This window comes from Alosa sapidissima, chromosome 5, assembly GCF_018492685.1.
Source record: "Alosa sapidissima isolate fAloSap1 chromosome 5, fAloSap1.pri, whole genome shotgun sequence".
In the NCBI taxonomy this organism is placed as follows: domain Eukaryota; kingdom Metazoa; phylum Chordata; class Actinopteri; order Clupeiformes; family Clupeidae; genus Alosa; species Alosa sapidissima.
Window position 1 is genome coordinate 34,116,945 of NC_055961.1, and position 16,589 is coordinate 34,133,533.

The 16,589-nt window shown below is 46.5% G+C and overlaps 1 protein-coding gene across 1 annotated transcript in view; it reads right to left on the reverse strand.

Moving 5' to 3' along the window:
• LOC121709797 (T-lymphoma invasion and metastasis-inducing protein 1-like) overlaps window positions 1-16,589 on the reverse strand; it is a 61,334-nt gene that overhangs the window by 8,650 nt on the left and 36,095 nt on the right. The window contains 7 exon segments of the mRNA XM_042093394.1: window positions 253-321; window positions 699-911; window positions 10,710-10,843; window positions 11,277-11,489; window positions 15,206-15,224; window positions 15,226-15,293; window positions 15,691-15,772. Coding sequence (XP_041949328.1) covers window positions 253-321; window positions 699-911; window positions 10,710-10,843; window positions 11,277-11,489; window positions 15,206-15,224; window positions 15,226-15,293; window positions 15,691-15,772 — 798 coding nt within the window.

Consider the following 16,589-nt stretch of genomic DNA (forward strand, 5'->3'; position numbering starts at 1 on the left):
ACAAAATACAAAAGTAGTCAAATATGGATGGAGAAAGCATGAGATAGATAGATTGGATAGATGGATGTGATAGATAAGATAGCGCTGAAACAAAATGGAGAGGGCAGGAAGTGACTAGATGATTCATGATAGAAGAAGGTGTTTTTTAAGCTGTTTTTTAAAGAGTGAGTGGGAGGCTATGGATCTTAGTAGGGGAGGTAAAGTGTCTGTGGTTGAATATATTGAACAAAAAGTTGATACAATGTGGCGTACCTCATCTTGAGTGAGGAAACTCTCCTTCTGAAGAGGTGTCAGGTATTTCTCAATCAGCCACTTCAAATCCTGAGGAGACAAAGCAGTGCTTTTTACTTTAGTGTTGCTGTGTGTTTGTCCCAGCCTCAAAAGTATCTGTCTGATGTAGCCTTCCAGTCTCATGTTAAATGAAAATGTGTGTTGCCATTAGAGCTCACATCATATACCTGAGGAGAAGTCCAATCTGAAGTTCTGTTTGTTTTTTGTTTAGTTGCCTCAATTACACTAGTTCTGATAATCACAAAATTGTGCTTACGCAAAAACAGTATGTATTTTAAGATATTAGACAGTACACCAAGCAATAACTATAAAAACCAACCGACCGTTACACACCCATATGCACAAACATACCCATATTCACACACATGGCTAGGGTGCTCTTTTAGGCTACAGAAGCCCATCCTCACCTTGACGTAAGTGCGCTCTGTCTCCACCAGCTCACAGATGACGTGGCGGAGCTTGACGGCGTCCGAGAGTTGGCGCAGGGTGGTCTGGGAGGGGATGGGTGAGACGGGGCTCGGCGTGCACGAGGAGGAGGAGGAGGACGAAGACGAGGCCGGACGCTCGCCAGGATTCATGTCGTGGAGGCTGCGGCAGAAAGTGGCGACCTGCTCCGTGCTCTGGATGGAGAGAACACAAAAAAAAAAAGAGAGATAAAGCATCACTTGAGAAGACAAGACAAGACAAGTCCTGTCCCTTAAGACTGGGCGTGTGAGCGCAAATAGAGACATTCAGAAAGAGTGTCTGACCTACAACACCATCCACACCACGAAAACAAAGACGGTATTGATGCAGCCCAACTGGAAATGTACTGCTCTGATGTCCTAGAGAGGGTAGGTAAACAACCAGCAATGCAGAGCTCACTCGCTCATCTCCGCACCTGTAGCCGAATTGCCCACAGCTGATTGTCTGACCCACCAGTGATAGACGGGGAATGCAGAAGAGCAGGTTACCCAGCTATTCCCATTAGGATAGAGGAAGAGTTCCTCTTACAGTAAACAAAAATGATTTCCCAGTATGTAATTACTGAGCACAAATGCCAATTAAGTCAGGGAGAATAACATAAAAGAAATATATTTGTGAATAAAATAAGAGAACATGAATCTTTTTAAGGACACAGTGGGAACATTCATTCAAGTGCATTCTCTTCAGGAATAAAATGGCATAAATGGATTACATGAAACATCCACATCCTTTTTCATGACGTGTGTGTGTGTGTGTGTGTGTCTAAACTTAGGCAAACTGAAATTGAAAGGCTAAAATAACTTACATTAAGCAATCATCTTTGAGAATAGATGGCAATTTCTATGGAGATGGATTAACCCTGTACCTTTCCTTTCCTAAAAAATGAACAGCCTCTTTTAGTAGACATGTGATTTTCACCTATATTTGGGAAAATATTTATGTTTATTTTTGTACATGCATAATTGAATGTCTATGAATCAACAAGATTTTCCACAACAAATACTCAACCTTTTCTGCTGAACACTAAGATCCTCACAAGTCTGCTGTGCTCACACACAGGCAAATGTAAACAAAGCCACAATACACACACAAAGACAAGTATGCACATGTTCGCACACACACACAAACACACTTACATAATCAAATGTCAAATAACCAGTTTCAATGCCAAACACACACATTCTGTAGACATGTCTTGGTGTTACACGCTCCAAATGTAAAGCACTTTGAGCTGCATTCTGTGTATGAAAGGTGCTATACAAATAAACATATTATTATTATTATTATTATTATTATTATTATTATTGATCATCAGTTTCATACTCACTCAAAAATGTAAAACAGAGAGCTTACAAAGGTAATCAGCAGTGCAATACAGTGCACAAAAAAGTGTATGTATATAACTAATCCCAGCTCTCCTCCTCCAAAACACACACACAGCTGTTACACTCACAAGGTTAATTACTAAACACACAGAGGTGGAACTGATGCAGAGGGACAGGACAGTGTGGAGGGAACAGATGGAGTGGCGCACAGTGGACCCCTCCGTCAAAGCCAAAGAGACACGCTGACAGGGAAACTAATCACTGTCGAGCAGCCCCGGCTCTGATGAGCCCTGACAGGCTGAGGACAGCAGAGAGCAGCGGCACGTTTGGTGTGCACAGCCCGTTTCAGCTCCTCAACACAAAGCGTATGGTGGAGACCCAAAAAAACCCCATACAACTCACAACAGCTTAGCTTGAGATTTCTTTCCAAAGGGTTTTATATTAAGATATTAGGTGCGACAGCAATAGAATACAAAAAAATGTATTGTACACACCCTAACTGTCATTCTCTAACACACACACACACAGCGGGATGTACGCTCACCAGTTGCAGCATGTCATAGATGGATTCAGAGGAGCGTTTGCTCTTCCTGTTCTTCCTGAGCAGAGACATGGCTCTGCTTGGAGCGCCAGCGCCTGCCTGCCTGCCTGCCTGCCTGCGGAACTTTGCTGAAGGTCAAGCAGGTCGCACAGGGTCTCGCGCCGCCCTGGAACCCGACGCGATTCCTCCCGCTATCAGACTGTCTGGGTCAAGCCGGATGGCGTGAGAAGAAAAATCTCACGGGCGTCTTGTCGCAGCGCACGGAACGAGTCCCAGGAACAGAGAGAGGTCGCTTCTCCTCGCCCGACTCCAGTCGAAGTCCGCGCTATCAGCTGAGCAACGCCCTCGGTGTCAAGACTGCTTCCACTCCCATCCTGTTTGCTCTTCTGCCCTCTTCCCCTCTTTTCTCCTACTCCCCCCTCCTCCTCGTCCTCTTCCTCTCTCTCTGCTCTCTCTCCACCAGTCTCACCAACTCTCTCTCTCTCCCCCTCAGAGGCTGTGAGGGGATGGATTTGAGCTTCAGCGCTGGATGGCAGATCAGTGCACAGGGAATAATAACAATAATAATCACATCTGCAGCGGGAATGAGGAGGACCGGGTGGGAGGGGTGGGAGCTGGAAGAGCTAAAGCTCTCGGTGGCATATTGCTACTCCCCTCACACACACACACACACACACACACACACACACACACACACACACACACACACACACTCCCCTTCTGCTGAGGCTAATGCAGCCTGGCAAAGAGCAGTGTAATGCAGTGCAGGTAGCTGTCAGTCAGTAGACAGAACCATAGGCACTGAGGAACCTCTGCTGCTGAGAGACATTCAAAAGCATTACTAAAGTGGAACAGGCAAAGCCATTCAGTCATGTCCAGAGACTGCAACAAAGGCATCCAGTAGCCTAAAGAGGGAGTCACACTCCTCCATTCACACATCAGTTTGTTGTGAGCCAAGCTGGACACAAAGAGCAAAAACCACTGAAAGTATAGTCGAAGTGCCTGAATCTGGGCAAGACAAGGACCGGTTACAGCCACTAATGTGATCTGAAATAAAAGTCAAATCTAAACCGCCAATGATGACTTGCACATACAAAAACAACACCTTTCACATCTGTTTTTAAGTCAACATGAAAATGAAAAGGTCAACAGAAAAGGGGAAGGTAGCATATGCACATGGCCACAGCATTGGAACATTTTGTATCAGAGCCAAACTACACTGAGTGCGTAAACCTTGAGATTTGTTTTATGGTTGTAGTATTTTGCCTGCTTGTCATTAATCAACACAATAAAGCATACGGAGTCAGGAATATTCAACAGTGCTGTTCTTTGGCATTAAAACATCATCAACAACAATAATAACAGCAACAACAGAACAGGCTATGCAATGCATATTCCCAAACCCAGGCCAAAAGGCACTGACATAACCACTGTACAGAACCAAGTACAAGACAAGCGACGGCCACAGAAAGCACATAAAAAGCACTCATACCTCCATCCTCACAGCATAGGCTACAGCAAAAACACTGTGTGCAGCTCTTTCAGCCAGAGCTTGGGATTTGGCGGAAAGGGCAGGCGAGTTACAACCTGTTCCTGACAACCCGCACCACCACTGGAATCTCACATTCTGACATACACGCATGTTCCATTCTCACACACACACACACACACACACACCCCTCCCTGCCACACACACACACACACACACACACCCCTCCCTGCCACACACACACACACACACACCCCTCCCTGCCACACACACACAAATGAGCTGGAGAGCTCACATTTCTGGAGGTACTAGGGCTGAGATCACCACCATTGTCCCTCTCTTATCAGAGAGTCTGCTGATGCCGCTCCTATTTGCCTATAAGCACAGCCATTTGGGAAAGTTGCTGGGGTGACTTGGGTCTGTTTGTGTTAAGGGCATCTTCACACACATGGCATATCATTGCAGAGGCCGGCAGGAGACAGGAAAGGTGATGTTCTCCTAAAGGCAGGAGACACTGATCTCAGACCTGCCAGGCCACCTAAAAAACAATCACAATCCTCTCCCGTTATCTCTTTGCTGTTATTTTTGTGGCTGATGGCTGCACTGCATGCTATGCCTGATGGTCAGTTCATATGAGGGGTGTATGCTGAAGGATAAAGAATGTATGGTTCTTTATTAAATCCTGGTACATAATAGCTCTAACCAACAACAACAACCCAGGTAAGAAAAATATCCTTGTAAAATGTCCATTCAGTTCTATCAAATTTAGTCTCAATTGTTCCCTTTAGATTCTAGATTTTATGCTATGAGAACGTTCATCACTACATCCAAAACACTGTCTGACAGTGCACCCATTTCTGTTAAAAACATCTGCATCTAACACTGGGAGAACCTCTAAGGAATGTTACATGACGTTAAAAAACCTTCCCTGTTGGCTGGAAGCATGCAGACACATTCTCATAGACAGAGTGTATGCCCCCCCCCCCAATACACAGCACATTGTCTCATGAGGAAGCTTCTCCAACACACATATTGCACACTGCCCTCTCCACACATACACAGCACACTATCCCATCTCCCCTGTCATCCCCCCAACACACACACCAAGACCCCTGGCAGTTGGGTTAGCCCCTTGAGCCGTGGATCTGCCCAAGGTTTCTTCCTTGGTAAGGGAGTTTTTCCTTGCCCCTGTTGCTCTTGAGTGCTCCTTGTTGGTGCCCCCCCCCCCCCCCCCCCCAATCACAATCATCCCCCACCTTTCTTATGCAGCCCTTGCCACTTAATACTAAACCCCTCTTCTACTGCACTTTTTACCCACCCCCCCCATAAATGCACAAATAGGCTGACACCAGACATAATTTCACCTCATTTCTTACTTCCAGTAACTATATGCATGTGACAAACTTCCTTGTATCCTCTACTTACAAACTGTATCTTTTAGATGGAGAAGTCAAACACTGTAATGCAGTACCCATCAGAGAGGGTGAAGTGGGGTCCCAGGACTTGTTTGTGCCAAGCCCATATAACACTGAACAGATGAACAGAGCTAATGCCATCACTGCTCTCTGACTGAGGTGGATGTGCAATTCACACCATTCCAATGGAGGTGAAAGTGTTTTGCAACTGCGATGCCAGCGCCAGAAAAGCTGCCTCACGACGATCACAGACAATCCCAGATCAGTCGTCTCTGCCCATGGAGAGACCTGGGCTCCTATGGGGTCATATGATGGTGTGTGTGTGTGTGTGTGTGTGTGTGTGTGTGTGTGTGTGTATGTATGTATGTATGTATGTATGTATGTATGTATGGTTTTTTCCTGCACTGGATGAACATTGATGTAACTGCTTCATTAACACAGGAACAGGATGAAGCATGTCTCTAAATATGCAGTGCAGAGATTCCTTTGTTCTTCCTCTAGTTCTGCTCCAAGAAAAGCCCACGGTGATGACAATCCCCAAAGCACACACGCAGCATCACAGGGATGTTCCAGCACGCCAGAGCCAAAGTGTTAGTACAGCATTCCATTAATAATTAGCCACATTGTTTTCATATCTGAATAACCATGACTGGATTTGCACCTAAGGTATGTTTCTGTAACATTATAGACTAAAAGGCTCCATGAGCACAAGGGGGTGAATTGTGCTGACTAGTGAACGTGGAGACAACACATAAATCTGAGTCTCATCTTCAAATGACTGAAAGATCCTGTGGCCGTCCCACATTAATCCATAGAAAGTTACGAGTGGTCCCCCTCTAGTGGCAGAGTCATGAAATGGCACCGGAGGGAACACACACATGCACATAACCACATAAAGAGAAAGGTGAGTGTGCTGGGGAAAGGCATCAGACTGTGAAAAGAGCCACATAACCATGCCTATCAAATAAGCAGCGCTGTTCATATTGGGAAACCCCTAGAATCTCCATCCTTCACACACACACACACACACACACACACACACACACGCCTAATCCAACTGGGAGAGAACTACACTCAACAGAGTTGCTATTATTACAAATCTATATACCCTAACATCCTCTTTGTTCAAGTCAAGGACAGTGTTTGGGCTGGAGGGCTGTGTCTCTGTGTGTGTGTGTGTGTGTGTGTGTGTGTGTGTGTGTGTGTGTGTGTGTAGTGCGGTGGGGAGAGGGAGAGGAGGTGGAGGATGAGGGAGGGAGGAGAGGAGAGGAGTTGTTATTAACGGTGAAAATAATGAAGTCCTGCGGTGCTTTGTCTCTGCACTTGTCTTGTCTCCTGCACCACTTCAGGCAGTCATTTATCAGCGCTTAACGATCTGCATCGACACACATAATGGAGCGATTAGGACGCAGGGATAATTAGGAGATGCACCCACCTCTTGTTCTTGTGATCCCCTCCGAAAACAGGCAGGAAAAATAACTGACAGAATACTGTCAACAAGACAAATGGGGAGAGAGAGCAAGAGAGAGATGGAGGGAGGGAAAGAAAAAGGGAGAGGGAGAGAGAGATAGAGAAAGACAGACAGACAGACAGACAGAAAGAAAGAAAGAAAGAAAGAAAGAAAGAAAGAGAGAGACCATACAGCACAGCATTTAGGACTGCTTCTCAAAACTACTTTGAGAGGCTATTCAAAGCCCCAATCACAGCCATTAACTACCAGGAGTGGTTGTGCTTTTCAATTGAGGAAGAAATCACTTGGATTAGTCTTTGAGAGCAAGAAAAAGAGAACCTTCCCCACACATGTGTTTCACACAGACCCTCATCCCCTTCACCTCCCTCTGTTCCCCTATATGCCAAAGGTGAGCAAATGAGCGACGTGCATTCTGCTGCAGCTGCTGCGATACACTCAATCAAAAGGCTGCCGTGTGTGTGTGTGTGTGTGTGTGTGTGTGTGTGTGTGTGTGTGTGTGACAATTGTCAGAAGAATGGAGAGAGCACGCACATCACACACATAGATGCTGCTGGAGAAAGCAAAGTTCAGACTCTTAACAAAGATGGCCCACACACACACTGTTGTGTGCTCCAAAAAAGTATAAAAAGAATTTGAAAAGCAATTCACTTTCAGCTAGCTGCCGTCTTTGGGTGTCTAGACCGAGACGGTCAGGCGAGTAAGACGAGAAGAAAGGCCAATGTGTTGCGGACACCCTGACGCCCAAATGACTCAACTGAATTCCATGTGAGACGAATGTGTGTGAGAGCAGTGGAACTGAGACGAGGACAACACACAGATGCACAGGGATGAGGCACATGAGAGAGAGTGCCAAATGTGGGAGTGTGGAGAGAGAGAGAGAGAGAGAGAGAGAGAGAGAGAGAGAGAGAGAGAGAGAGAGAGAGAGAGAGAGAGAGAGAGAGAGAGAGAGAGAGAGAGAGAGAGAGAGAGAGAGAGAGAGAGAGAGAGAGAGAGAAGCAAGGCAGTGGGCATGCTGAGAACAGCAGCCTGTAGGGGGTAAGAGAGGACAGAAGAACAGAGAGCAATACGGCTGGAAAGAGACAAGTTGGTACAACGAGAATGAGAGAGACAGAAAGAGAGAGTATAGAGACAGCGAGGGTGCGAAAGAGAGGGTGGGAGTGCCAGTCAGCGAGGCTGGCAGAGCGCGGGTGAATTATCCGGGGCTAAATGTGTGTCTCCACAGCAGATGGCATGATGCAGCGGCGAGCACAGAGACAGCCTGATTATTCACTTCTCTTTATTTAGAACAGGAAGTTGGCAGGGCGAGGGTGAGAGACAAGGACAGGAGGGAGAGAGAAAGAGGGAAGGAGAGAGGGAGAGCAAGAAAGAAGAGAGAAAGGAAAGGATGGAGAGAAGAAGAGCAAGGGGAAGGGAAGGAGAGAGCAAGGGGAAGGGAAGGAGAGAGGGAGAGTGAGAAGGAGGAGGGCCAAGAAGACAAAGAAATCTGAGAGGGGGGGGGCAGCAACACAATTGCTTTGTTTCAAGCAAGTCGAGCAGAATACAGACTGTGACTATTTTCTGAGGACAATTCCCAAACCATGACTATGACCAAGCCAGCCACTTATGTACTTAACCACAAAATACGCACCCAAAAAGTACCAAAGAAAGCACTCACAAAAAACTAAATAAACAAACAAAGCCTAATCTGTCACACATGTTACCTTGCGCGCTATTGATTGGGCTCTTGGAAAATTGTTTTACGCCAGTTAGTGGTCGTCACCAGAAGAAGGTGCTAATCGGACTGACAAGCGTGGACACTGTAGTCTGGCAGCTGCACGGCGATTTGGGCAAATCAGCAGCGCTCAGCGGGATGAAATGGGACATAATCTAAATTGGACGGTGACACAGCTACACACACACACACACACACACACACACACACACACACACGTACGTAACCAGCTTTGCGTATAAAAAAGATAAAATCACCACCACTCATCCAGGATTCATGCTGTAGGTCTCTTGTTGCTCAGACACTTGTGTAAAGACAGTGTTGCATGTGATCCATATCATGGATCCTCTTCGGACTTGTGTAGGGAACTGGGATTAGCATAGACAAGCACAGGGGACATTTCGCAACTTGTGCTATAATGGTGATAAAGCAAATGTTTCCAAATCCTTTATCCAGTAGAGTATGCTTACTCGGTATCAGTGCACTGCCGCAGATTCGCTCTGATAAAATGCTTTGGCTGGCTGAATCACAGCTCAGCTCAGTACTGTGGGCTAAAGCCTGGCAACCCCCTAACACACACACACACACACACACACACACACACACACACACACACAAATCCTGACTTATGATGAGGATCTCTCTTCTTTCATCTGTGTGGTAATGAAGTAGGTTAGGGCAGACGTCCAGACGATCCTCATGGGAGGTGCCCCCCTCCTCCCTCTCCCCTCTCCGTCCCACTGGTCAAACCCTGCTGGCTGACCCCTGCTCACCCTTCTGGGATGTGATATTGTCGCCACATTGCAACCGAGTGTCAATCATTCTCCTTGTATGCTCAAAAAACATTGAGTGAGAAGATATCTGTCTGTGAGTGTGTCTGTGTGTGTGTGTGTGTGTGGTTGGTTTGTTTGTGCGTGTGTGTGTGTGTGCTCCAGACTGAGTGAGAGTGTGTGGAGATATGCATGTTAGACAACCAGATCGCCCTCCCATCTGTCAAGAGTCTCTGCAACAGACCATCAGATGACCTTAAATCAGAGGTCATTCGCTGTCACACATGTAAAAAGCCAAGCCATTTACTGGCCATTATCTCTCCAGATCAGGCTACTTGGGATGCAATAAACCCAGTGACCTGAATAAGGTAATTTAAACAGTAACCAATACAGAGAGGCAGACACAGTCAATCCATAATATTAAATCTGTAGCCCCCTGCAAAGGGTTAATGGGTCAGTCTCCATCTAGAAAAGGACCGTTCACACCAGAAATGATAACTATAAAGATAACTATAACTGTAACGATAAAAGTGTCCACACTGACCAACGATAAGGAAAGTCTCTCCTTGTGTTGAATGAGATGGCTATAATTTTATGGATTCTGATTGGTCAGCTTTTTATCATTCTCAAAATCGGTCCGAGTGATCCCCAAAATATCGTTCTTCATATCGTTATCGTTATAGATAGTGCGGACGTTGTCATACATATTAGCTAGATCGATATATTTTTTTTACTGTTATAGTTATTGTTCTTGGTGTGAATGGCCGTAAAGATGAGACATCCTCCAAATTGCTTAAATGTAACTGATGTGAGTGTGACGGCCTTTTCAAAATAACCTCATCCTCTCTGGCTAGCAGTTCAGTGATGCCTAGCAGCTAATCTGACCGCTCATTTACCACAGGGGCGACCAGCGATGAAACTCAAGGAAAATAACACATTCATCTAAACAAGCCACACCACTAATACACCCACAGCTATGACGGATCAGGTGACTTTTAACAATAGAACAAATAGCCTCTTTTGTTCAGTTTGTGTGTGTGTGTGTGTTTACACACTGTGGTATGTGTGTGTGTGTGTGTGTGTGTGTTTACACACTGTGGTATGTGTGTGTGTGTGTGTGCGTGTGTGTGTGTGTGTTTACACACTGTGGTATGTGTGTGTGTGTGTGTGTGTGTACACACTGTGGTATGTGTGTGTGTGTGTGTGTGTGTGTGTGTGTGTGTGACCTTACCTTAGGTGATGTGTCAGCATCCAGCTCATCCTCCAGACTGTCCCCTGGGCTGTCGCTGGTCAGGATGGATCCGTCGCCCAGGCCGTCATCCGGGCTCTCTGGGGCCAGTCCAGCCCCCTCGTCCAGGATCTCCTCTACAGGGGAAGGAAGGACGGACACACACACACACACACATTAGCTTCATCTGTACCTTTATCACTAGGAGTCAAAAAACACTACTCTGAAAAGAGTCACTAAAAATACTTTGTGTGCTGCAGTTGGTGTGGGTGGTGTGGGGTTGGGGGGGCAGTGGGTAACTGCCAGTGTGATAACCTTGTCCAATTAGCCAAAATAAACAGCAAAACGGTGTACTACCAACGTTTCTGATTGACTTTCAAAAGAATCCAAGGACACACACACACACACACAAATAAATGCACCCTCCCTAACCACACGCACACAGAATATGCCGAGTGTGGGGTGTGTGTGTCTGGGTTAGGGAGGGTGAATTTATTTGTGCATGTGGGTCAGTGTGTGTGTGGTGACAATATGGCGAGTCTGGTGTGTGTGTGTGTGTAGACGGCTCACCCTGATTCTGGGAGAAGATGTCAGTGCAGAGGGTGTCGTCGTGCTCGGTGCGGCGGGGGGGCCGATGGCACAGGTGGCTCGGCTCGACGGCGGGCAGCGTGCTGACACTCAGGGCCAGTGAGGGCAGAGCGAACGCAGCCTGCATGTCCGACAGCTCCAGGGCCGATGCCGCCTTCCCGTTCAGTTGCAGGATCTCATCGCCTGCTCGCAGACCTGCAGCGCAAAACACACACACACACACACACGGATTAGTGTGCACACATACACACACTGTATATTATGCTAATATCTAACAGAGTGTGCTAACCATGTATTGCAAGAACAGATTTCAGTGCATTGATGGAATAGCTCATTCTAGTACTATTCCAGTGTCTTGGATTTGGAATTTTCTTTTTAGGGAGATTTTTTTCTGTTTATCACACTGCACTTGTGGCTTGGAAAGAACAAAGAAAACAAAGAACCCAAACAAACACAGTCCTCCTCTTCAGACACCATCTCGGCATTTAGCTCGGTCTCCCTCCATCTGTCTGTGCCACCTGATCCCAGCTCTCTTAACGATCAATTAGCTCCCGGACAGCCAGTCAATTAACTTCTAATATATCAATTAACACTCATTAAGCTGGACGGAAGCCACAACCGATTATTGATGTTCCTTCCATCCCCACAGCACGGCATGGAACAAAGACAATTTGGCGAGGGGGTGGGGGAATGTTCTAGATTCTTTGGAATTCGGTCCTATGCTGGTGTCAGAGGACTGGTGGCACTGGTGTTATTTGAAATCACTCTGAAAACCCCTCCTGTTTTGCAGCACAGATAATGCTGCTAATTCCTAATGTCTCTCTGTGTGTGTTTGATGTATATTCCTGCATGCACACTTGAATGTGCTTGTCGGAGTAAGACTGCTTTGTTTGTGAAGCACTCCTCTTCAGACTCCACCCATTTACACACACCTGCAGTTTTTTCTGTTTCTTTTAAAAAAGCACACATTAACCAACACACATTTATTTTCACACACACACACAGACACAGACACACACACAGACACAGAGCTCAGAGAGCCTGGAGTGTGACCTAGTTGTGTGTTTGATGTGAGATGTGAGCCACGGTGGAGGATTCCAACTGGCCAGAGCCCTGCAAGCCTTCTGGCTCCCAATGACACTGGCATAAATAGGAGCACAGTGATGTCATGGGGGGAAAAAGAGAGAGAAACAGGGAAAATCAGAGAGAGAGAGAGAGAGAGAGAGAGAGAGAGAGCGAGCGAGCCCCTGGTACTTTTTTTTTCCACCATGACTGTCCTGGATTTGGAAAGAAGCCCCACGGCGAGTGCACTAGAAATGGCAAACGTGGAGTCCTCTACCCATTCATCTTCGACAGCAACGAGCTTTAATGAGATTCTAGGCAGCTGGACTTTCACTAAATACTTTCAGGGGACATGTAACCAGTTAGTGTGGGGAGAGAGAGAGTGAGTGGGGAGACTTTTCTCTCACAAATAGACTCTGTCTGCTTGTGGCTTTCCTTCCAGCTCTTTTAATCGTATGTGATTAGAGCCCATTTTAGATTCCTCTTCACTGGTATACCAAGACCCCTAAGGGCTGATGGTGACGCTGTGAAATAGACCAACTCATCATGGGTTACAATGAACTCAAGCAAAGGTTTTCAGTGGGGTTAACCAGCGGGGCCGTCTGACTTGCTCGCTGGTGTGCCTCAAAGTGATCTGCACTGCGTGTGAAAAGAAGGAGTAAGTGAAAGCCTGTGGCCCAATGCCATCATAATTACACCATGATTGCTGATTCCTGTTTTTCACTTCAAAAAAGGGCCAACTTTTGCAAAGAATTATTTATTGCACACACCCAAAAAAACACACACACACACACACAGCCCGGAAAGCTTTCAAGTATGACCTGCATCAGTGAGGGCATGTTCTGGATTTTTTTGATCCAGGCCTGGTTTGTGCTTACTGTGCGTCAATGCCAGTTCTGCAGTCTCCTTAGCTCCACTCCTACCTCTCATCAGCTGCCTGCTTGCCTTTGAAAGATCTGAGACGTCAGCATCACACAGGCACAGTCACAGACAGCCTTAGGATTCATTAATGCAGCCTCACTCATCGCCTCAAATAGGGAGGGCAGCGATTCCGAGAACTCTTGTCATCCTACAGGACTCATTTTGTAGCGCTGCGATTCCTCTTTTGACATAGCCCATGCAATAGATCTTCTTCCCAGAATAGACCTCTCTCTCTCCTCCACTCATGGCCACAGATGACCACGTCTCACCAGAGGTCAGTTGACAGAGGTCTGTGTTTTATGTTTTTTACTTATTGTGTTTTATACCAGTTAGAAATGCAAAACCATATTATCATACCATATTACCATATTAACTGCCCCCGTGTATTAACCTCATAACTTAAGAACTTTTGCAAAATCAATGTATAAACCTCAGCTAATACAGAAATTACGGTATATATAAAGTTGTCTTGCCTTCATCAACAGAGGGTGTTCCATGCATAAACAAAAGTTAATGATATGCATAAACAGGAGACAATGATATGACAGTGGTCCCCTAAATACGTCAGAAACAAGACTTTATTAGCTGTGTAATGCTAGATAATTCCAGCTGTGAAATGCTAGTTGACTAGTTTTGTTCACTCATGGCGAGGGCCTGCTTCTCTCTGAATGGTATAATGTCACTCCTGTTCCGGTATGCATGAAAAACCAACTAGTTTTTGGTTCCAGCTCCAAACCAAAGTGCCATGTTCTGAACCGTTTTTCTGTTGGGTGGAAGTTCTCCGAACGGTTCAAATGGTCGTTCGGGAACAGGAGCGGAACTGGTTCCCCGTCAGTCGAAAAGGGCTATCAGTGAAGCTCAGCTGTCCTCTGGTGCTCCAGCTTTCCAAGCAATCTCCTAATTACTTGTGTTTGTCTCCAGATTAATTGTGTTTGTCTCCAGATTAATTGTGTTTATTTGTGACACCCCGCTGGGCATCAGGTGGGCCCTGAGGGGCTGAGTGGGCACTGTACCTGGGACAGGTTGGCTGAGAGGGGGGGGGGGGGGGGGGGTGCGCCTGGTGTGAGAGCAGGCAAAATGCCCAGCCTAACTGCCCCCCCACCAACTTGCAATTTTAATTCGGTCCCGCTCGGATGATTGCATTCCGACGTGTGCGTCGTAAATTAATTTCCTCCAGTCGACTGGAGATTTGGGTCAGACCGTTTCACTCTTCCCTGTGGCTGGTCGCACTTTCTATTCTCCTGGCCATGATGCGGCCAGCACAAAAACATAAATGCCGTGCCGGACGGGAAAGTGTGCAGCTCTGTGAAAGTGTGCAGCTCTGCCCGACGGCTGCACAGAGAGACATTTTAGCCCAGCATCTTTGCCCAGAGATATGAGAAGAGATAGGTGAGGGAAGGCATTCTGAAGTGGGGGAGGAGAATGTCATTTTGTGATTTTCAACAGTCAGATCCATTATCTTGTTACAAAAAAAGACAGCACTCCAGAATAATGTCAAACTTCAAAAACCAACTACAGGAATACCTAGCCCTGAAAAGCAAGTAGCTCCCAGCCCAATGGATTTTTTCACATAACCCTATCTCTGTCAATTTGGAAGGCCAATTCACTTAGCTTTTAAATTGCCTAAGAGTGTCATGCACTCCGGGCTATGTAATCAATAGGAAGTAGATTCTGGACAGTGGGTATGTCTGTCTCATAGTCTGGGTACTATGAGTCTAAAATGTGTGACTGAAGAGAATATCAGCCTCAACAGTATAGCAGTCATTCATGGAGGAGCAACCCTGGTGTTATTAGACTTCCTTCCTGTGAAAGAGGTTGAAGCATAATGGACAGGCCAGCAGGTAGAACTGAGTGGATCTGCTAGGACATCACTGCCATGATGCCACACACACACACACACACACACACACACAGCGACGGTCTCTCACCTTTGGCGGCGGCCAGGCCCTCCTACTTTCACATCTGTCACGTGGAGCTGCTGAGTGCCATCCTCATCCACCACAACCACCGAGAACCCTACAGCAGCAGAGAGAGAGATGGGGGGGGAGAGAGAGAGAGAGAGAGAGAGAGGGAGAGGGGGGAGAGAGATAGAGAGAGAGGGAGGGAGAGAGAAGGAGGGAGGACAGGAGGTAAGACATGTAAAGACAGAGAGAGACAAGGAAAGAGATGAAAAGAAAAAGAGATGCAAAAGAAAGAGAGAGGGAGGGAGTGGGAGGGAGAGAGAGAGGGAGGGAGTGGGAGGGAGAGAGAGAGAGAGGGAGAGAGTGTCAGAGAAAGAGAGAGAGAGGGAGAGAGAGAGTGGCAGAGAGAGCACACAGAAGTAGATGACACAAACTGATACGACTCCAAACCCACAAGCAGATCTCTACTAGTCCTACTGGACCTGGTGGACTGAATAAAGAGGTCCACTTACCGTATCCAATGACATAGGACTCAGCCCGGTCAAACTGGATGACCTTTGACACTTTGGGGCAAATTTCGATCTCTTTGAAGAACTGTAGGGAGAGGAACACTTTCCCATCAGCCCCATCATTAGGAGATTTGCAGCACACAACTGAACCATTTGTTGTATTGACATTTACAGCTATCATGACACACCACTGTCACTCTAAACTCAGTACTAGCAAAGTAAAAGTGTACAACATACAGGCAGATATGCAGTATATAAACACACACATGGGTAAGAGTTCAAAGGAGAGGAAACTTTTCATACTGTTGAACAGGCATTAAAGGAAACAACACCAAAGGGAGAGAGAGAGAGAGAGAGAGAGAGTGAGAGTGAGTATGTGTTTGGGAAGAGAGACTGAGAAAAAATCTACTGATTCATCTACAAAGCCGCTTTTTGTGGAGGCGAGGACACAGCAAAATAAATTAGATTCTGTGGTTGCAAAAGTTGGGAGCTTCACTCACTTCACATGCGCACAAAAGGGGAGCAGCGGCGGCGCTCTAAAATAGATCTTGCTGTACATGAATCTGCAGGATGCATTATTAATGCTGTTCACAGGAGCCCCTGCCTCAGCATCAGAGGGGGAGTCCGTATACACTGTAGCCGTAGCCCAGTCATCCTCTGACAGATACAGATACAGTACAGTAGAGTAGTCACAGTGCGTCAGTTGCACACTGCAGCTCACTGACAGCCTCTCCAGTCAGTCAAAAGGACCATTGAAATGGTAAAACCTGAAATGGTAAAACCCTCTGCCTTGGAGGTCTGCTGAGCTCTCTGAATCTGTTATATAGAGAGAAATCCTCTCTCTCTCTCTCTCTCTCACCCTCTCTCTCTCTCTCTCTCTCTCTCTCTCTCTCTCTCTCTCC